The 22396-nt window shown below is 40.5% G+C and overlaps 2 protein-coding genes across 4 annotated transcripts; both read left to right on the top strand.

Annotated features, from left to right (window-relative positions):
• The first annotated feature begins 183 nt into the window (after nt 1-183).
• th (tyrosine hydroxylase) lies at nt 184-9975 on the top strand. Of its 3 annotated transcripts, none has more exons than XM_012853240.3 (14): nt 184-388; nt 636-731; nt 846-1049; nt 2081-2255; nt 2362-2450; nt 2584-2651; nt 2766-2816; nt 5840-5985; nt 6091-6226; nt 7891-7960; nt 8058-8114; nt 8244-8339; nt 8433-8566; nt 9163-9975. In XM_012853240.3, exons 1-14 carry the CDS (start codon nt 305-307, stop codon nt 9320-9322), a joined length of 1566 nt encoding a protein of 521 aa, XP_012708694.1. In that variant the 5' UTR covers nt 184-304; the 3' UTR covers nt 9323-9975. The 3 variants fall into 3 exon arrangements, with proteins under 3 accessions (XP_012708694.1, XP_012708695.1, XP_021166642.1); XM_021310967.2 differs by having other exon boundaries at nt 325-388; nt 647-731; XM_012853241.3 differs by lacking the exon at nt 636-731 and having other exon boundaries at nt 185-388.
• A 2393-nt stretch (nt 9976-12368) lies between these two features.
• Nucleotides 12369-20528, top strand: igf2b (insulin-like growth factor 2b). The gene is made up of 4 exons (XM_012853243.3): nt 12369-12540; nt 13375-13525; nt 15741-15922; nt 17051-20528. The coding sequence occupies exons 1-4, from the start codon at nt 12466-12468 to the stop codon at nt 17288-17290; spliced, it is 648 nt and encodes a 215-aa protein (XP_012708697.1). The 5' UTR covers nt 12369-12465; the 3' UTR covers nt 17291-20528.
• The last annotated feature ends 1868 nt before the right edge of the window (nt 20529-22396 follow it).

The raw sequence follows: 22396 nt of genomic DNA, 5'->3' as shown, positions 1-22396 counted from the left end.
GAAAAACATCCAATTATCTACTACTTCACAGTCAAATAGTGCGCTTATCTAAGCGTAAAAGGGCTATATTTACTATATATAGACGGATCCATGCGAGACATTCAGTGCACCGATTGATTGGAGTGAGATTAGCGCGTTTGACGTCAGAAACTGCAAACAAATGATGCTATAAAAAGAGAAAACCTGTCTGGTAAAAAATGTGAACGACCTCCCAGCGCAGTCTGACAGGGTTACAGGGCGCAAACGCACTTTCCCCTCTGCAACAGCCGACAATATTGAACAGAGAGAACCGTAAAGCCTTAAGATGCCCCTTTCTAGCAGTTCCACGTCCTCCACCAAGAGTATCCGCAGAGCTGCGTCCGAGCTAGAGAGGTCGGATTCCATCACGGTAAGAAAAACCTGCAAAGCGTACAAAACTCAAGATTGTTCATTTAGATACATCTGTGTATTTATGCTATTCGCAAGTTGTCGAAATTTGGACCACTACATTTTTCAAGCGCAATTACTGCTGCGTAAAACCAATCTTTACGCCACTCGCATGCGCTTCGAGGGCGCGCAAAGTGTTTTATCTAAATAGACAAAAGCGCCCCACACTCCTCCCCCTAAAGAATGCTAAAATATGCGCTTTGGTATAGCTTTGTTTTAGGATTTACCTCGATTGCATTGCTGTTCCAATGCGCATTTGGAGATGTAAAGCGCTCCCGTCAAATACCCACAGAGACATCCAAAAAGTAAGAAAAGACAAACTGCTGCCTGTCTCTGTTGTTGTATGTCCATGTGTTCTGCCTGGGAGATTGAATCATATAATGCAGGAGTGGGAATTTTTTTTTCTGCTCCCATAACAGTCTCAGAGGTTCATCGGTAGACGGCAGAGCTTGATCGAGGACGCGCGGAAGGAGAGGGAAGCGGCGGCGGCAGCGGCAGAAGCAGCGGAGGCTACTGAGCAGATCGTGTTTGAAGAGGAGGACGGAAAAGCTCTTCTGAATATTTTCTTCACTTTGAGGAACTCGAAAACACCTGCGCTTTCGAGGACACTCAAAGTATTCGAGGTATGAAACTGTTTCATAAGGGACTGAACCGAAGGATGCAGCTCATGGTAACTTGTGGCGTGTTTAGGTGGTTAAAACTTTAAAACTTTAGCATTTAAAAGGTTCTTTATATGCCACTGCCTAGCATTTAATAGGATCAGTTAGGACCTATATTGTGAGAAAATCTGGATACTTTCCCCCTATTTAACTTGGATATTTTTACAGGTATCAGGGCTTTTCAGTTAAAAAAAAATAGAGCACTACATTATAACAACTGTCTTAAAAAAATCTTACTTTAAAGTCACGCAGAAACAAAACCTGGCTGGTAATTTGTCCCCAAATTTATTAAGATTTGTCATGACATTATAAGGGATTTTTGAGGGATACTTTACCAACAAATAAACTTGTTTCTCAAATGTTCAATACAGAAATTAGTAAATTATTTAATACCAGTAAATCGAAAATGGAACGTATACTATTTTCTTTGTCTGCAGTTATAAGAAGACACCGGAATATGAAGAGTAGCAATAGTCTGAAGACTATTGAAAGTGTGTAGCTTATTCCAAAGATTTGCAGCTAAAAATAAAAGAAAAATATAGTATTATTGCATTATGTTTAACTGGACCTTGCATAATAAAAACAGCAAAACATGACAAAAGGTTTGAAATCTAAATTACCTAACAAGGCCTTCGTACAACCAACATGTGTATTTTTCTCCTCTGATTTAATTATTTAAATAGGGTGCTACTATGGGTCTAAAAGCCAGCATTTGTTACGCAGTGTGATGCAGGATTAAATGCTGTGTCGGTCTTTCAAACAGAAAGGAAGATGGATGTATGTAAAAAAAAAAAAAAAAAAAATTGTCACAGGACAAAACAAACCAAGAAGATGATTTTCCTTTGCAAAGAAAAACAGCCTTTCAAATGTAATAAAAAGTTTAGATTGAAGAGTTTTTAACAAGCAACCATTACCCTTCAACACTGGTCTCATAGTTGTTGTGGAAGAAGAACGCTTGTTCCACTCTTCATATAAATGTGATGACTGCCTTTCAGACATTTGAAGCAAAAATTCACCACTTGGAGACTCGACCGCCAAGAAAGCTGAGGGAAAATCTCGAGGGCCTCGAATACTTTGTTCGCTGTGAGCTACACCTCTCAGACGTCAGTACTCTGGTCAGCTCTATCAAGAGAAACGCAGAGGATGTCAAAACCACCAAAGAAGTCAAATGTAATTATGCATTTTGAATAGAGATCAGATGTTTTGCTCAAATAGGAACAAAAAAGTACCATTACATTTTGTTTTTTGTTTTTCTTTCTACTGCTTTCCGTATTAGTTCACTGGTTCCCAAAGAAAATTGGAGATCTGGACAGATGTCATCATCTAGTCACGAAATTCGATCCAGATCTAGATGAAGACCATCCTGTAAGTAATGTATTTGCCAGAAGCAAGGAAGAGCAGGAATACATCTCGCAGTACAAGGGCTGTTGTGCTTTGTGCCATTATGTCATAACACAGACAATCTGACTATTGTTTTTTATATATTTGATTTGTCCAGGGCTACAGAGATCCCGCCTACAGACAGAGAAGAAAACTGATCGGGGACATTGCTTTCACATACAAACAGTGAGATACAGGCAGTTTGCCGCAAAACTGTGCAGACAATAAGAACACTTCAAATACTTTAAGTTTTTTTTTTTGTTTTTTTTTAAACGAATGTGTATGTATCATTGTCTGCAGAGGGCAGCCAATTCCCAGAGTGGAGTACACAGAGGAGGAGATTTCCACATGGTAAGAACTTGCTAAAGAAAATGGTTAAAACAGCAAATATCAATCAAAAATAGAATTTTCATTTTATTCAGACTGTATAATCAGCTGATAGTCAGAACATTGCTTTTTTTTCCTATTCACTCTTCCACTAATAATTCCCAATTCATTTATGACTAAGTTAAATCTATAACAGTGGCTGTTTTTAATGTGTGCAATATGGCTTTTTGCCAGTGCGTCATCCCTTTGGTGGCACCAAGAGGCAAAAGCCAACCAACCAAACAATAAGAAAGTTATTCCAAAACTATTTTGTCACAGCTCATTGGCATGTTAGGTCAATAGTAATGGCCCCTCTGTGGTTTGCAGAGTGTAAACATGTTAAGAAAATTTGGCTTTACCTGAGAATGGCTAATGACTCTGAAGTTGGTTTCTGAATAACAGCTTATGGTTCAGTGCAAAAATAAAAGGTTATTTATTTATTTCATTTGACCATTTCTTGTGAAAACAGTTACAACTTTTCAACTGGATAATTCTGCACTGTACAGAGATTTCTTGAAAACACCATTTGAAGTTTTTTTTTTTTAAACTTTATTTTGTTTAGAAAACATGAAATATTGTATTTTTGATGTGTTTTTTTTGGGGGGATTAAGGCTACCTTAGAATTAGCCAAGTGTGCACAGTATATGTGGTAGACTGGTCAAACTAGACTGAGTTATTTAAATAACGATAAAGCAAGCTTTGAATCAGTGTTTGGAGTTCTTGAAAACCTGAGGTCTAGGGCTGGATCCTACAAATGGGATTTTTAGTTTTCACAAAAATATTGTAGAAATGTCTGTCTGTCTGTCTGTCTATCTATCGAATGTAACACTGAAGCTCAGATTTATTGTATATTGTATTGTTCTGTCTTTCCAAATGTTTTTTTTTTTGTGTTTTGCACCAAAAATAAGGTCATGTTTTGTTTTGTTTCTAATTTCAAAGTATTTATCGTTAGTTAACACTAACACTAACAGCAAGATATAGCCTGGGTTGATTTAGGCGCAATGTTTTACAAAAATAGGCACATACATACTCTAAATGGGACAGTAGGCATGGATTTCCAGGTAGGTTGGGGTATCTGTGAACTCGGTTTAAGCAGATATAATCGAGCACCATCAGAGGTTGAATGAAAACCACAGACTCCCTTTCTGCATTCTTCCAGACATTTTTTGGCGGTTTCTCCACAGCCTGTTAATATCCTGCTGTGTTCCTGGCTGTGAATCCCAGAATCCAGGATTTCATGCAGAAGACCAAACTGAAAAAAGAGAGTAGTATGCCTCTCGGTGTTCAAAATGTCATGGATGATTGATTTCAATGAGGCGATTTATATGATAAGTCATTAAATCAACTATCTCTTGCACAAAGGTGGGTAGAGTAGGTCCATTTTTTTTTCACTTAAGTAAGAGTAGCACTACGTCAACAGATTTTTGCTCAAGTGTGAGTAAAAAGTTGCCATCAAAGAAATTTCTCAAGTATGAGTAAAAATGGATTCAGTATAAAGACTTCTCAAGCACTGAGCAACTGATCATGACATTTGATTTAATATTTAAAAATGATTTAATCAGACATACAAAAATATTGCCATGTGCAAATTCTGGTATTTTAAAGAATAGAAAAATTATAAAACAATAAGGCATTACTCACAGTAGGTAGGGTGTATGTGTTTAAACATCGCAAAGTACTTCCAGTGACAACATCTGCTCTTTACTTTATATTCACTTGCCTTCCAATTGACACACCAGGCTCAGTAGATAGAAAATAACGTTAAAACAATGAAGCTTGTGCACTAACAAGAAGTCTGACCTAAACATAAACTGTAGGTGTGAGTTTTTGTCTGCTGGATTTTTGGTTAAAACATGTTTGTTTTAGTGTCTTTTTTGTGAAGTTACTCAAGGTGGGTAGTGTAGCCAGAAACCGTACTCATGTAAAAGCATCGATACTTCCAAATGATACTGTTCAAGTAAAAGTTAAAAGTATGCCATAGTAAAACTGCTTCTAAAAGTAAGTTGCTGTTTTTTTTCTTTTTCAAAAAAGCTACTCGGGTAAACGTATCGGTTGCTTTCCACTCTTCTGCTCATGCATGAATTTACAATGATGAGCTGTTTTCCAGTCATCTTTTCTTGAACAAGTCAAAGAGATTTTTACATGTTGATCATCCGTCCATCTTATGCCGACTTAATCAGTGCAGAAATCACAGTGGGGATTGTGTCTGTGTGCAGTAGCCATTGGGGGCAGAGATAAAGTATACCTCTGGACAGGTTGCCACTCTTTCATACCATGCACACACACATACACACTCAGACCTAAGGCAAGTTCAGAGTGGCCAAATAATGTAACAAATATGCATGTTTTTGGACTGTGAGATAATACCAAATTACTATGAGAGAGCCTTCATGCAGAAAGACCCCTGTCGTTACGTCTAGTACAACCCAATTCTTTCCTCCCCAAGAAGCAGTCAAAGGCATCGTAACTACCATCATACTCATTTGACTAACGTATTATCTCCACTTTTTTGCCTCTAAGTCTCTCAGTCATTGTTCAGTCCATACTTGAATATTTTTTTTTTATCTTAACAATATTTTTTATTGTTAAATGTAGGGATATCATACTAAAGAAAGACTGGCAGGATACAGGCCATGTACTGTTTGAAGCATTTTTGTGAACTTACACTAGCTGTCCAGTAGGTGGCGACGAATGGCTTAACAATCATTAGTGTGTAATGAAGTAGCTTATGCTCAGGAATTTCATCAACCTCCAGGCCCATACAGGAAAATGTTTTTCAGAAGGCTGTCCACTGAAGACACCACTAATTACGGAAGGATGTAACACAAAGCAAAATACAATAAAAATAGTGAAGCAAGAATAAAACTGAACAAGTCAGATGAAATTCTGTATGACTTTGTTAATGAAGGTTTTCCACATTTTCACTCCTCAGTTAGTGTCCTCCCCTTTAAAGCACTGAAGCTTAGGCTTTAACAAACTGAGGTTACACTTTGCTTTTCTTCATTTAGGCGTCAAGTCTATTCAACGCTTAGGGACTTGTACACCACCCACGCCTGCAAAGAACACCTCGAGGCCTTTCGTCTCCTGGAGAAGCACTGCGGCTACAGTCCAGACAACATTCCCCAGTTGGAAGACGTGTCACGCTTCCTTAAAGGTATCATCTGAATGTAATCTATGAGAGGAATGAAACCTAAACATCGATGCTGTCTGACTCCACGCAGACTTGATGCTTCTTAAAATGTTTTGAACACACACACAGAACGCACAGGGTTTCAGCTGCGTCCGGTGGCTGGTCTGCTCTCAGCCAGAGACTTTCTGGCGAGTCTGGCGTTTCGCGTGTTCCAGTGCACCCAGTACATCCGACATGCTTCGTCCCCCAATCACTCCCCAGAACCGTGAGTGCTCATGCGCCTCCTGTGAGACGCGCAGTTAAAAGCAGCTACAGTATGTATATACAAAGGTCATCTGTGTAAAAATACGATGTTCTCACTGTCTGACAATAAGTTAGGGCAAAATGCTTTCTGCTTTATTTCTAAAATATAATTTCTTTGTTTATATTCAGAAGTTTACATATACTGAAACAACTTCAATGAATTAGCTTTTAAAACCCTGGGAAAGTCCATCTAACAATGTCAGGCTGAAAGGCAACTCAGAGAGAAAAAAGCCATTCCTCCAAAATCAACATAAAAAGTCTAGAGACATTTTGAAAATGCACACCGGGACAATAATAATAATAATAATAATAATAATAATAATAATAATAATAATAATAATAATAATAATAATAATAATAATAATAATAATAATAATAATAATAGATGAAACTGAAATTGAAGAGTACGATCACAATGACTGAGAACACCAATGGCAAGTGTGAACTACAAAGGTCATGTTGTGTAGGGGTTTTCATGCTGGAGGGACTGTGGTGACATAATGAGGAAGGAACATTGTGTGGAAATATCGAAGCAGCTTCCTAAGACATTAGCTAGGCAGTTGAAGTCTATAATAGATGGGTCCTCCAAACAAATTATGCACCTAAGGACACAGCCAAATTAGTTACAAAGTGGCAGAGGAATAATGAAGTCAATGGTTTTGGAGTAACCATGTCATTCTCGTAGAAACCTTCTTGTTGAAGCACCTCCTAGGAACAGATACAGTTGAAGTCAGATGTTTAGATAAGCTGGATGTAAACCTGGGATTTACAGGAGGCCTCTGAGGACCTGTTGATCAATAGTTTTGAACAAGAATGGTTGTAAGTCAGTATGATATGTTCAAAGAGGACCGGAATGCTGATGTTGTGACGAGCACTTTATGATTAAGAGTTAACCAGATTTTGCTTCAGTGCTATTTATGCTAATTATTAAACATTTGACCATTTTATTTTGTCTTTGTTGTAAGAAATATTTTTTTCCCCCAAGGGGGCTGATAAAGAAATCTTGAAAGCTCTGGGTTAATGACCTACTCAGTTCCACCCGTTCTTTCATTAGGAATGGACCAAAGTTCCAACAAACGAATACTGGAAACCGTTCTCTAAAAAATATCCTGTTCATCTTTCTGGCATTTAACGAATAACTGACATCCAACTGGGAAAATTTAGTCGGATTTAATGTCAGAGTGAAATAAATGGTTATGTATCTTGTTAAACAGTCAATGTAAACATCTGGCTTCCACTGTTTATGTTCCTAGGTGGTACAGAATTAGCTTATCATTTCCATGTATAACTTGGTAAAAAAAACAGTAAATTACTGGCAGCAAATCCAAATTAAGGAGCACAGTGAGAAACAGGCATTTTTTTAAATGACCATAGATGTGTCATTTCAAATTATTTAATAGAGTTCCACATATAAATTATTTATGAAGTAATACATGAGAAAGCTTCAATTTGCTTCTGCAATTTGGCTACTTGTTTGGTAATTAAATAATATTTTTTTTACTAACTCTATTGTTTTTGCAGCTATATTGAATAACCAGCAAGTTGTGCATTTAGCAAAATAAATCCAAGCTTTGCTCCCCACATTTTTGTTCTCTTCATGTTCAAAGTTGACTTTGTCTTTTTCAGTGATTGTGTCCATGAACTGTTGGGCCATGTCCCCATGTTGGCTGATCGAACTTTCGCCCAGTTTTCACAGGTTAGAGTCCAACAGGCCTCGAGCCTTTCCGATTTTTATCTCCAGTGTGGAGCTTTCATGTTTCATTTCATTTTTATTTTTTTTCCTCTTCCTGCAGAATCTTGGTCTGGCATCGCTGGGGGCATCAGATGAAGACATAGAGAAACTCTCTACAGTAATACTCTTATTTGGACTGCAGCAAAATAATTAAAAAGACATGAAATCTAAAATGTCACACATGAGTTATAAATTTGCAGTATAGTTTGTCAGTATTGACACTATTCTCTGCTGCTTTTCCCACCAGCTCTACTGGTTTACAGTTGAGTATGGCCTCTGTAAGCAAAACGGTGAGGTTAAGGCTTATGGGGCCGGACTCCTTTCTTCCTATGGCGAGCTTGTGGTATGTTCCAGCGTGTTTTTCTTTCTTTAAACGCAGCGACCACAGCCAAGTAAGCCCTCGGCTAACTCCTTTTTCCCCGTCACCTCCTTCCAGCATTCTCTCTCTGACGAACCGGAGGTGCGGGAGTTTGATCCAGAGCACGCAGCAGTGCAGCCCTATCAAGACCAGACCTACCAGCCTGTCTACTTTGTTTCAGAGAGCTTTCCAGATGCCAAGGAGAAATTCAGGTATGCAGTCCTTTATTGAATTATACAGCTACATAGGATCATACGAGATGGGAAGAAAAAAAGAGGAGAAGAAAAAGAGCAAGAGGTTGTGTGAAGACAAGGTCAGAGAACAGCCAGCCGACCCCCGAGGCCACAAACTTTTGTTGGTCAGCCATAGCAGCCAGAAGACAGCTGTTGCTAATATAGCCTTTCCTACCAAGGCAAAACTCTGCAGTTTTATTTGGCAAAACAGATAAAACGTTGCTCTGCAAAACAAGTTTCCAGGCGGGACACTGCAAACGACCAGCAAAACATGGGGACAAGTTGAGAAGTTAATGTTTGAAAAAGCATAATAATTAAGATAAAAAAACTAATTTGTTCTATTTTATATTTGATGTCAACTTTATTTATATAACACTTTACAACAGAAGAGTTGCACCACAATGCTGAACAGCAGGAATAAAATAACTGAATGGCCTAGTTAAAAAGAAGAAAAAAAACATAGACACACAAACACACACAGGATGTAGTTTCCTTTTTAATTTAATGGTCTACTTCTTTAGAATATGCTTTTATGCATAGGCATTTCACTTGATTCTGTCTCCTATTTTCACCAGGGCATATGTGGCAGGCATCAAGCGTCCCTTCTCAGTCAGGTACGACCCGTACACGTGCAGCGTCGAGGTCCTGGACAACCCGCTGAAGATCCAAGGAGGTCTAGAAGGTGTGAAAGATGAGATCAAGGTGCTGACAGATGCCCTCGCAGTTTTGTCATGATGGCAGCCTCCGCCGGTTGTTGGTCTCCTCCATGCTGAGCTCTGCAGTGTCCAGAGTGTGACGAGACCAACCTGTGTAGCTTTATATGAAAATCCAGTATGATGCCGAGTTGTTGCAGTGTGTGCGTGTATGAAAAGCTCCAAAGATGTTGAACACGTTGCCCAGTGTGAATGCATTTGTGAAATAATGTACTGTAGTTCCACTTGACTAGAAAAATTCACGCTTTAGTAAGTAAAAGTGTTAAAATGTACTCAAACTGGAGCCACTATCAAAGGGAGTTGTATTTATGAATGTACTGAAAGAAAGCAAAACAAAATTATTATTTTAAAATCAAAGAAATTTAACGGCATAGTGGAAATGCAATATTTTAGTCAATTATTTTACCAAGAATATATAATAAAATATATTGTAAGTGCTTCTTAAATTATTTATTTTCACGTATTTGAATAGGTGTTTGTAAATTAATTCATGATGTATTGTTTGTTCTGTATTTGCTTTTGTTTTGTTTTACATTCTAAATGCATTATAGAGATAGTAAAAAAAAGGTGCATCTAATCAGACGCGAATAAACATAGTTAAATATCTGTAACTTGTTCCCATGTGTTTTGCACTGTGTATACTGTCAAAATAAATAAATAATCTAAACAATTAAAGCAGGAAAATGAGATGTTTTCATCTATGCCACTAGAGGGCGCACTCCTACAGATTTAATGTGCCTGTTCATACTGTTAAATTGTTTAACCATAGAGATTATTAAGTGAAAAAAAAAATCCGACAACCACAATTTTCTGTTTTTAGCAATACTAATACTTTGCTCTAACCAATTCACTAACTTCCATCCATTCATCGGTTGTGTATTAAGGTTTGTCCGTGCAGGGGGGTCTCCAGGGGTCATTGGGTAAGAGAAGGTATACCCTGGACAGTCCACCACAGGGCAACAGACACATGGGACAAACAATCATGCTGGCACACTCTCATTTAGCAATTTAGAGGGACCAATTAACCTAAGGGTCATGTCTTTGGATTGTGGGAGGAACCCAGAGCACCCGGAAAGAACCCACGCATGCACAGGACTCCTTGCAAACTACTTGCAGAAAGACCCTGTGATTTGGACCTAGGCATTAAAACCTAGGAACTTCTTGGTGCAATGTGCTACAAACTGACCCACCATTCATACAGTCCAGTTTGCATGCACAAAGAAAAAAAAATCCTAAACAGAATTATTGTAGAGGATTGTGAAAGCAAAAAGACAATTAATTCAAACTGTTGTCAAATGTACTAACTCAGCTAAATTAATTCAACTGTAACTAAACAAGTTAAGATTGGATACAGACTTAAATTATTGTCTCAATACAGAAACGTGTAAAGATCCTGAAATGACAGTTTTTAACTTTTACTGAGTTAATATACTAATTCATAATACATGCGTATTTCTGTGATTGACAAGTTAAAAAAAATCGATACCCTCCACAAGGATGGAAAAAGTCAATCCTTAAGAAGCTAACTGCTAATCCACTAATGAATTTGATGGAACACTGAGTGGAAGGAAAAAGTGTGGTATCATGTGGTATGTAATTTAATCTTTGAACAAACTGAACTTTTTCATAACATGTACGCCATCATTATCAAAATGAAAAGAAATAATCCTTTTAAATATATGTCTCTGTGTGTAATGAGTCCTTATAAGTTTTGCTTTTTAAACTGAAGGTACATTTTCACACTGAGACGTGTAGGCACAACCCAAATAAGTTGTATGCACACAACCCATGCACAACTCTGGTGGACACTGCACCAAATGAGAAGAACTGCTGACTCAGCCAACATCTTCCATTACATTCTAAACAACTGCTGTTAAAATAAAGTAATTGATCCTTTTGCTAGCAAGTAACATTGGACATATTGCGTTAAGGAGCTGAAACGCTTGATTAAAAATTCAATGCACTTAGTTATTTAAAAAAAGCAATGCCATCCAGCATAATTTTTTATTGTGCTCTAAAAGGATGCGCCTTGATACCATTGTAGTTCTTTGTGTCGGGCCAGAAGACAAGACAGTGCAGCATTGAATTCACTGGCATTCTGTGGAGGAGTTTGTCCGGACAGATAACCCGCTGCCTGGCGGAGAATGAGGCTGCAAATCAGATCCTGGATCAGCAGGGCTCGCAGCTGCTTTCAAGCTGAGAGACAAACAAACGGAGCTTCGCGATCTAGACCAGTAGGTGTCAGTCTGACTTTGGAGACGCTGTGGAGATTTTACCTTCTTTTGCAAGACACACTTACATAAGGGACCCCCTTGTAAACTTTCACTCAAACTGATGTGATCTCCCTCATTATGAAGTTTAAGATGTTTTTGCTTACAGCAAAGCTGCTTATCTCGACGGGATAAAATGCCGGGATCTTGCTCATGATTAATAAGCTTTACTTTATTTTTTTTGCCCTTATTGATTTCGTTTATCTATAATTAAAAATTTTAGAGTCCTTGATAACCTCATTGATCGGTATTTCATAGAGGCAATGCTGCGTCCTGCCTCTCCGTATCAGCGTTAGGTCGGAAAACCACAGTCTTTACTTTCCACAGTCAGACCACCTTTGATTCCCCTTAAGGACCTTTATATGCGCACCTGAGTCAGAGGACATCCCGCAGACTCTGGGCAACGATTCCACTCAATCTTAATCTTAATTACAGCAGGGCGGAGACATTGACATTTTTCTTGGAGTCGCAGGAATTACGTTCTATTCTCGTTCAGTCTGCGCCCTGTGTAAACAGTGTGATTGTAGGTTACAGTGCGTAAACGCAGAAAATGCCAGTGGAAGAGTTCCAAATTTGGCAACTCTCGCTCTCTCCCTCTTGTTCTTCACTCTTTTTTGCGCGTTTTTTTTTTTTTTTCCTGTAAGCACTTTTCCATATAACATATCTGGGCCATTTTTTTATCAAGAGGAGGAGCGAGGGCGGTGGGATGGGTGTAAGGGGCGTGTGCTGGTATATAATAGTTCTCCCGGAGAACTTTTGCCTGTTGCCTGGTCTTTGGGACAGCCTCACACACATCATCTCTATTATAGCCTCACCAACTGGGAAACTAACTCACCTGCAATATCGCCTACCAAAATAACTCTCTGCGACTTTGACTACTCTACTGCCATCTGTCATGGAAACCCAGCAAAGATCCGCACGCCACTCACTTTGCCACACCTGCCGGAGAACGGAGAGCTGCAGGATGAAGGTAACTGAGGCACAATTAGTTTCAGATCCTCCGGTTGAGCCGTGTGAGGGCTCGGGCAGAGAGTGGAGTGGATTGTTGCGCAAGGAGGAGAAACAGATAGATGCTTGCTGGCATCAGTTTTCTGCGCTTTCAGCAAGCGGACTTTCTTGGTTTGCATGCAGCAGAGAAAGTCCTGGACGCACAAACCGCAAAGAGAGCCGTTCTGTGTATTCATGCCACAGCAGAATGTAAAGAAAGGAAAGAGTTATTTTTAATACTCCCCTGATCTGGATGGTGCGCCGTTCGCCGGACACGGGCACAAGAACAGCTGGTCGCTTTGCCGGCAGACAGGGGGCGGTAGGTCTGAGGGTCATTGAGCTCACTCCGGGGTGAGCAAGGGGAAATTATATGCTGAGTCTGTCTTTTCAGGGTAGTTAACTATCGAGCTGCCGGCCTTGCAACTTTCTGGGGGGGGGAGGAAGGGGGGAGTTGTGTAAGAGAGTGAAAGCTTCAAGATACAGGCGACTTTTTTCCTTCAGAATAAGCACTTCTCCCAGGTGCCAAACACATGACAGCAGCTGATAAAAATCCGGTGCTTGGTTAGTGTTTGGAGCGCGATCATTTGATTTCATTTGACTGGAGGAGCAGACTCCCCCCCAAGCCCCGAGTTACTAGGTCCGTGCGTAAAACATCTTTTAAGACTTTAATCTCTCACAGATCAAAAGTTCTGGCTATAGTTGTAGTTATTGCATACTATTTTTTTTTATTCTTAGAATTATGGATCACAAGTCGGACAAGTTGTTTGCCCCCCAAATGATATACTTTTGTGCTTTAATGTGTGTTTCTCTACTGCAGGCCAAGAAGATGTGCTCGACCAGCCGTGCGCTGCTCTTCGCGCTGGCTCTCACGCTCTACGTTGTGGAAATGGCCTCGGCAGAGACGTTGTGTGGGGGAGAACTGGTGGATGCCCTGCAGTTTGTGTGCGAAGACAGAGGCTTCTATTTCAGTAGGTTTATCTCAGTGCTGTGCAAGTTTCTCCAAAGACGAGCTGCGCCAAAGTTGATTCGACCACATTTGTATTTTATCCACCACCACCCCCCCTCCCCTCCATCTAACTCCCCTTTCCTCTCTTTCTGTTGTTTCACATCTGTTTGGATAGCTGAGACTGTCTGTGGCTGCGCGGTATGCGTGTTTGCTATTTTTCTTTCTCACGCACTAACGCCCATGCAACACACACACACAACCGCACACACGTCCGTGCGCGCAAACAGCGTCAGAGAGAGAGAGAGAGAGAGAGAGAGAGAGAGAGAGAGAGAGAGAGAGAGAGAGAGAGAGAGAGAGAGAGAGAGAGAGAGAGAGAGAGAGAGAGAGAGAGAGATTGCAGCCAGCTGTGCCTCTCCAGGTTTGCTCTACTGAGTCTACTCACACAGCTTGCACCTCTCATTGCGTATTGCAATTGCTCGGGCGAGCTGTGAAGGAACATGCACGACCCCGGCGACACAATGGGCTGCTTGTTTATCAGTAAAGTAATAGCACCCCAAGAGGCCTCACCAGTCACCTCAGCACCAGTATTCCCAGGCCAGGAGACCACACTGATTAGCCGGGAGGAAGAAAAAGAAATGCAGAGAGGATGAGAGAGAGGGATCGTTGATGTGTGAATGAGAGAAACGATCATCGACATGATTTTCATTGTATCGATGATGGGCTTGGCCGTGTGGCTTTATGCAGAGCATTGTTGTTAATCCTCAACTGGATAAGCTTCTGTTTGCACAGTCTGAGAAGCTTCTGATACAACTTCCCCCTTCTTCAGACTGCTCCCCTATTTGCTTTTAAAGATCCTGGCTGCATATAGGCACGGAAAGTAAAACATTTTCACCTGGTAATTGTATTTTTTTGTTTTTTCCCCTACTGGTGTTAAAATAATTTACGGTGTTGATTACTGCAGTTATGATGATGTTATATATCAGTGGTTCCCAAGGTTTTGGCTGGGATCCAAATCGGGCATGAATCAGGAAGTGTAGCATCTTAAGATGCTCTTTAACCAAAGTACACAGTAAACCGTATCGCGATATAAAGTGTTTTTTATAAATAGTAAAAAGGAATAAATTGGTTGTTGATGTTATTTTGTATTTCCGGTTGTGATAGGATTTGTGGGTTAGAAACTGGAAAGTCTGGGAACCAATCATGTATAAAACTCTTATGGGAGGATGATATATGGACCAAGGAAAACATATAGCTTAATCTCAACGTTAGTATTTAATTAAACCCCTTTTTTTGCTGTTGTGCCCAATGTAGAGTAACACAAATAGAACAAGTTGATTAAAGCTGGTTGATTAGTAAGGCTATCTGCTCAGGTAGCCAGCCTGTAGTCGGGCACTTCCTAGCACTTCCAAATTGACATCCATGGGTTGCTCAACTGGAAATCTTTTCCAAACATCAGAATTTGACATATTTCAGCCAGCTGACCGTCTGTGTGCAGCTTTAAACTGTAGCAATGGTCTGACAGAAAATGTCAGCGGTTTTGAAAGCTCTGAAATTCAAAAACGCAACATGCGTCGACGCTGGTAACAAGCCCACCCATGTCTAGCTGTGCTCCAGCTTCTCTTTTACCTTTTGACAAATCTTGTGCTTATCACAGAAGCTTTAGTCTATCCTTCCTCTCCCTGGATGCTCTGCTATTTCTGTAATCAAATCTAGCCTTCCCTCTTGTGAGATTTCTCCCAAGTTAGCGAGGGCGGCCAGTCTTCAGACAAGGCCTTTATTGATCATGTGTAATGTTACCTTGCGCAACCCCCTCATCTTTGTCTGCTGCTGTGTTACTTCTTCTCCTATTTAGTTTTTACCATTCTTACTTTCTGTTTTTCCTAATTCTTAGCCGATTTGACGTCATAAGAGTTTTAAATTGAAATGTTTGATTATTCTGAAGTATTTCTGAGCTATTACTTGGGTTTCTGATTGCCTGGGACATGGTGTTTACTTGTAATACACTCATTTTTGGATGCCCAGATAGGCCTAATCAGATTATCCCTGCCAACCAAAAATATTTGTTGCTGGTCGTCACAGATTTCCTTTTATCCTCTTTTCTCTGAGGTCTGCTTTGATTGGTGAAGTAATCCTGCAAAAAACAACCCTAATTCGTTACTGTTGGCCATATGTGTTTTTTTTTTCAGGCCTTAACCTTTCCATCACTTTTCTTACATCTCTGCTGTGTTTCTCCTCAGGTAGGCCAACCAGCAGGGGTAACAACCGGCGCACCCAGAACCGTGGGATTGTAGAGGAGTGTTGTTTCCGTAGCTGTGACCTCAACCTGCTGGAGCAATACTGTGCCAAACCCGCAAAGTCCGAGAGGGACGTGTCGTCCTCTTCTATACAGGGGATACCAGTCATGCCCGCACTAAAGCCGGTAGGTCCAAGCATAAACAACAACAACACAACTGCAAGTCCGGGTCTTTATCTGCCCTCCTATCTCACCTGAAACACAGAGTGCAGCCTTAAATTCGCACAAAAACAGGTTTATCCTGTTAAGTTCTCAGTGCTAAGCAGTTGCAAAGTGCTGACCGTCGTGGAAAACATCAGGACAGTCCCAGTACATTATATTCCTGAGATCGCAGCGTCAATAATCCCATGGTTAAGTGCCTGAGTGCTGATCTAGAACAAAACAGCAATGTTCTGATTGTCTGATAATCAGTCAAAGAACAGCGGGCTGTCCTAAAATATTCCAATCACCTGATGTGGCTTGAAGAACCCCTGAGACATATTCGACAAAATCTCTTACATTTTCAGCCAAGGATATGCCAAAAGGAATCATAAATACGGCAGATTTAGGAAGCGAATCCTCACTATAATGGGGAACAAAAAACAGGGGAATTAGTATGGACATGTCTCCCGTGGGGAGAGTAGATAGGTACAGCTTGCTGTGAGGACCAGCTGTTCTTGGGGCTATTGAGCAGTTCTGGAGTGAATGAAGGGGGGGTGGGTGGGGGGGTGTAAACACTCTTCAAGTGGCAGGACCAAAACAAGCCATTCACATGAAGGCTTGGCTACACACGCATAAATCCCAGCTAGCTCAACTGCCAGCGCCTCTACTTGTCTCAATCTCGGGTGCTCAGAACAACACCTACGACTGTTTGTCAGCATTAGCATAGGTCTACTGACAGGAGCCTCCATTGGTTCCTTTGACCACATGCAGCTAATATGTATATGAGGGGAGAGTGGCTGCCTTTCCTTTGTGGCGGCATGCTAAAGAGGCCAAGCACTTATTGACAGCTTCTCTCACTTGAGGAAACCAAAACAAGGGCAGGCTGGAGGCGAGGCGAGGTTGTTTTGACGTTCAGCGCCGCAAGAAAGACATTTTGATTTCCATTTTAGTGGCCCAAAACAATGGCGACGGTTTCGTTGTAATAAACAAGCCTTTCCTCCATTGTACCAAGCACTTGAACAGTAATGTTATCTCCGCTAATGAACTGACATCCTCCTCTCCCTTTTTCCTCCTATTTTTTTTATTTTTTTTTTCCCATGCACGCCACAATAGGAAGGCCCAAGGAAGCCGCATGTGACCGTGAAGTATTCCAAATACGAGGTGTGGCAGAGGAAGGCGGCCCAGCGGCTCCGGAGGGGCGTCCCTGCCATCCTGAGGGCCAAAAAGTTTCGGAGGCAGGCGGAGAAGATTAAAGCCCAGGAGCAGGCCATCTTCCACCGGCCCCTGATCAGCCTTCCCAGCAAATTGCCGCCCGTGTTCCACACCACGGACAACTTTGTCAACCACAAGTGAGCCCGCTGCCAGCCCTTTGCACAGACAAGAGTTTGAAGGTGACAAAAAAAAAAAAGACTAGGGGATTATAGCTTTGTCTCTGACGTCATTTCTGTGGCAGTCCTCTTTGACCTCCCCTGCCCTGTCCGGGCCCACCGGTCCCTCCCCCCTGCTCTTGTCCACTACGTCTTGAACCTCTGGCCCTTTCCTAATGCCCCCCCCCCACACCCCCCAATCCCTTCCACCTAAACCTCACCCACCCTCCTCTGGCATACAAACATGCCTTCACATTCTTCCTGTCCTCTTTTGCTCCCCTCCTCTTTCAGTCACCAATACAAAAGGAACAAACACAAGAGTTGAACAGAACTCTAACAATTCAGCTGAATGCAATTCAGGTGGATCCCCGAGCAAAAAGGGAAAAAAAGCCAAGGGGAGGGAGAAGGAAGATGAAAGAGATCTATGTTTGCAAGTGTCAAGAGGACACCTAGCAGAATGTTTTTTTTTTTTTCCTTTTACTATCCTGGTGGAAGACAACCGAAAGTGAAGAACAACTTGCATGAAAGAATCCATTCCACATCATTTTTTAATTTTTCCTGAGGCAAAAGAAAACCTCTCTTAGTTTTTTTTTTTTCTCTTTTAGTTTGCACCTCTACCTATAAAGGGACTTCCACACTGTAAGGAATTATTTTGCAAAATTAGATTCCTGTTCCAGCACCTTTTTTGATCACAAACAAAAAGCAGAAAAGAGTCTGCAGAATTGCACATTGCCACGGATTACGTCAAAGTAAAGAAAAAAAAAAGGCACTATTTTTTTATGAACAATGAACGTGTAGCTTAAAAAATAAATGTCATGGTGCTAGCTTTGGGAATGGACTCAAAGAAGAGGTTGAAAGCATGTTTTTGTTTTCCTTTTTTTGAATGAATATTAAACTTTCCGTTTTAAGGAAAGTGGGACTTTAAAATAAAGAAAGGAAAATAAAGGATATGGGGGAGCTCCTGGCAGTGGCACTGTCAAAAAGGGGGGAAAGAGTCATTGAGGAAAAAAAAAAATTGGGCTGTGTTGGCATCGTGGCTCGTGGCGAGTTCTATCGGCTGCTCATTATTAGTTTGTCAGCATAAGCAGCATGGAGAGGTGACCCGAGACCCGGTCCCTGTTTTCTCCTCTCCCTCTGAGGCTGCTGGACAACGCGGAGCGCGACCTTGGACACAAGTGGGACTCAGTGGACCCTCTGGACTATAGCTGTGGGACAGTACTTCCTGTTTGCCATGCCTTTGCAGACTGCTTTAACAGGAATTGACATGGCATGGACAGAAAAAAAACAACAAAAAACAAAAAAAACAAAGTGGGATGATAATAATAATGGTTATATTTTATTTTGTCTTTTTTCATATCAATGTTTCATTGAAAAAAAAGGAAAACCCTGTCAGTTTCTGGTACCGTGACATTCCTGTTTTTTCCAAGTTAGGCATTTTTAATTTTTTCCAGTTTGTTTTCATGGTTATTGTTATTATGTCATTTTACAGTTTTAAAAGAAAGGCACAAAGTTTCAATTCAAAGGGAAAAGAACAGCAATATTGTCAACTAACATTTTATTTTTATTTTATATCAGTAGTATTCACCTGCTTTTGCCTGAAAACAAATACTTGAAAATACAGTATATATATATCTATGTATGTATGTATAAATGCATATAAGGATATATATAGATATATATAGAAATATAATTAGTTTCCAGGGATGTTATTTTCCTTTTAGTCTGAGCTGTATCTTGCATAATGAGCCGCCAAGCTTTTTTTTTTTCCTTTTTTTTGTTTGTTTGTTGAAATACAAATAAGGGCACTGTATAAAGGCATTATTTATTTTGTTATAAAATATATTTGAAAAAAATTGGTCCAAATAATATACGTAGCACTGATGCTCAACTGACAGATTTATTTTGTATGATCTCTGTTTTTCCAATTGGAGTTGTAAGGCTTTTTTGTAGATGCTTTGTACCAAAAATAATGTCATATTTTCTCTTTTTTTCTCATTTTGAAGTAGTTACCATAAATTAATTTTTTTTAACCGCAGCATATAGCCTGGATTGATTTAGGCATAATGTTTCACAGAAATAGGCACATATACTCTAAATAGGACGGTCGGCATGGATTTCCAGAAGCATCGGTTTGGGAGTTTGTTTGATTTTTTTTTTTTATTTTTTTTTCCAATTCATGGTTCAATAGATGCTTAATGTTGATTGTAAATCAAACCCACTATGTTTTTGAAGCCACTTTAGTATTGATGACCAGGTGTAATCAAATGGGAAATATGTCCAGTGATCTTGCGAGAACCATTTTTTTTGGTTCAACTCACATGTGACTCAGACAAGTCATTGTACCGATGCCCTGATGACGTCACAGTGATGAAAGGAACCAACGAGTGTGAACTGCAGGTCATTGTCTGTCAAAGAGAAAAATCTGTCTGTTTGTCTGTCTGTCTGTCTCTCTGTGTCATTTTCTCTATGGCATGCAGAAGGGGTTGGGTTACATTCACTCCTCATAATCTCCCACTAATGCATCCATTATGCATTTGATGAAGGGCTATCACGCTGAAGCATTTCTGAGGCACTCAGGATGAGAAGTGGAGTTGCTGCTGAGTTAACGTGATAATCTTCTTCTCGTTGCTACCCTTATCTTTTTAAAAATGCCGCTGATTTCTGTTGACAAACCACTGATGGGGGCCACATTAGGTAAAAGAACAAACAAGGTATATTTGTGCCACAATAGCGTTTTCTCCTCCTCTCCTCTTCTGGGTCACGCGGCCCGACCTGGAGCCGAGACTAAATGGATGCTCGCTATAAAGTACTGTGGCGTAGAGTGGAGAAAACACTTTACGTCTTATTTCTGTTTGAGATATCTGAGTGTCTGATTATATTCTACTTCAGTTGTGCAACAAAAGCAGGCAGTGCAATTATAATAAATGTTATATTATTATTATTATATTTTATATTTTTCCTGCTAGGACTGCATTCATTCACTATTGTAATGTTCAAACAGGCTACTTTAGTGTTGTTATGAATGGCGTGAAAGACAACCACTTCTTCTTTTCGCTGAACATGAAGAGATGACTCGCAGAGCGAAGGCAACATTTTCTGTGTCAGTAGCTCACTCAAGCCTGTGTATTTTATTGATTTAATCTCTGCACGCTAGATCGTCCGAAATGCACAATTCATGTACTTTCATTTTTAATATCAATAAAAAAAACATTTTATCAAACATACAAGTGGCTAAAGGATTTACTGCGTTGTGTTTCTCATGCTTGATGTGGTGTTGTTGGGTTTCAGGTTTCAGTTTGTCGTGCGCCTCGGGGCAAATTCTAGGATATTTTTACGTTGCTTAAACTTTGTGCACCCTGCGAATGATTTGTTACATCTTGAGACGTTGCAAAGAATCTCCAGCTGCTTTAAGCTTGCATTCTTCCCCCTCTTCTCTGTATTTTTGCTCAGTCGACAGCCTGCCTGCACAGCTGCTTGTCTGTTCCTGTCTGTCTGTCACTTATTCCTTAAATCAGCACCCACAAACTTTCTAGTCGGATGCCCACAACTCCTCTGTGATTCCTCCTCTGCATGCATCCTCCAAATCCAACCTATTGTTTTTGGTGTCTGACACACCCGTGCATCCTCCATTGTGCAGCTCTCAGTGCCTGGCAACTTAGTTTAGCAACTGGTAGTTCTGAAATTATCACATGCATTCTGAAAATGGCACTTCATTTCATTGGTAAATATGGAGCCACACACCCGCTCACAGGATATCTGTTACTAGGCAGATTTACAGAGCAGCCGTCTGTTTCCCCCAGAGTTAAACAGTTCAGGGGTTCTGAGGTTATCTCAGTTTACCAGAGATCACAGGAGCTTTTCAAGTTTTAGTTTAAATTTTTTTGGAAACGCAAGAATCTATTTTTCCTCTGGGCTTAAAGCAATTTTTTTTTTGTCTTGCCGTGATGAGATGCACATGTGTTCCCTCTGGCAGAATGGAGAGGCATGTTTGGCCATCGTTGCTGGAGCTCATGTTCTGTGTTTTATGGTCATAAATCGCTCTATTAAATCACCTTTGCTTGTCTCATGAAACCTTATTACTTTACTATAGGGTTCATTCTGCCTTACAGAAAGACTGAAAAACACTGCAAGTGTGTGCCAAAGACAACAGACAGGACAGGCGGTGCACGTTTGCACATATCGGGTACATACCAAGTCCTGTGTGCGTTGAAAAGTTTCCATGGGTTTATTCTTTTAACCAGTGAATGCAGGTTTTTTTTCATTCATGTCATTTGATTGATGAATGAAGTATCGACGTTGACTGTTTAATGAGTAACTTTCATTGACTGTGTGCTTCAGAAGAAAATAAAAAGGCACACGCTGAATCAACAAAACAGAAATATGTTTGCTCGGGTGAAATGCACCAAGTTCTGTAAACAATAATTTGTTTATCTGTGCTGAGAAAACATAATTTTTTAAGGTAAATCTAATAGGTACTTTGCAGCCTTTTGTGCATTTGTGCGTGTGTTTGTGTGTGTGTGTGTGTGTGTGTGTGAGAGAGACAATTCATTGACCAAACCTGTTCCCTGTAGATTACTACAGTGACTCTCAATTGTGGAAATAAGATCAACATCCTGTCATGACAAGACACCACCTGGCACGGAATAAGTCGATCTGAAACATGGCAAGCTGTCAGGGCCGGTAAAGCCAATAACGTTTCTGGCGTGGCGTAGCTTCGAAGAAGTGATTTGAATTTAAAGGAGTTAATGAATCTTATTGTTGTGCAGAAAATCTCAAGGGAACTGGATGTGTGGTATGCATGCAAATTAGAGAAGTGCATTCCCGATAAAGTCAAGGTACGTCTGAGGCATGGATTGTGAAGTCACCACACCCCAGTAAACATTGGACCGATGCCCAGGGGCGCCGCCATAACCTCCTGTGTGAGGTGGCACGAGGGGGTGGGGGGGGGGGGGGGGGGGGGGGGGGGTGGCTATTGAAAATGTTGGGGAAAAAAACAATATAACTGCAGGCGTTAAATGTGTCTTTACAGCAAATTGAAATTTAGGTCTGATGCAAAAATAAATAACACCTGCCACATGATTATAAAATGATA

This window comes from Fundulus heteroclitus, chromosome 2 (assembly GCF_011125445.2).
Source record: "Fundulus heteroclitus isolate FHET01 chromosome 2, MU-UCD_Fhet_4.1, whole genome shotgun sequence".
Lineage (NCBI taxonomy): Eukaryota > Metazoa > Chordata > Actinopteri > Cyprinodontiformes > Fundulidae > Fundulus > Fundulus heteroclitus.
Note: the sequence above shows the minus strand (reverse complement) of the source record. Positions and strands in the feature narration are given on the sequence as shown.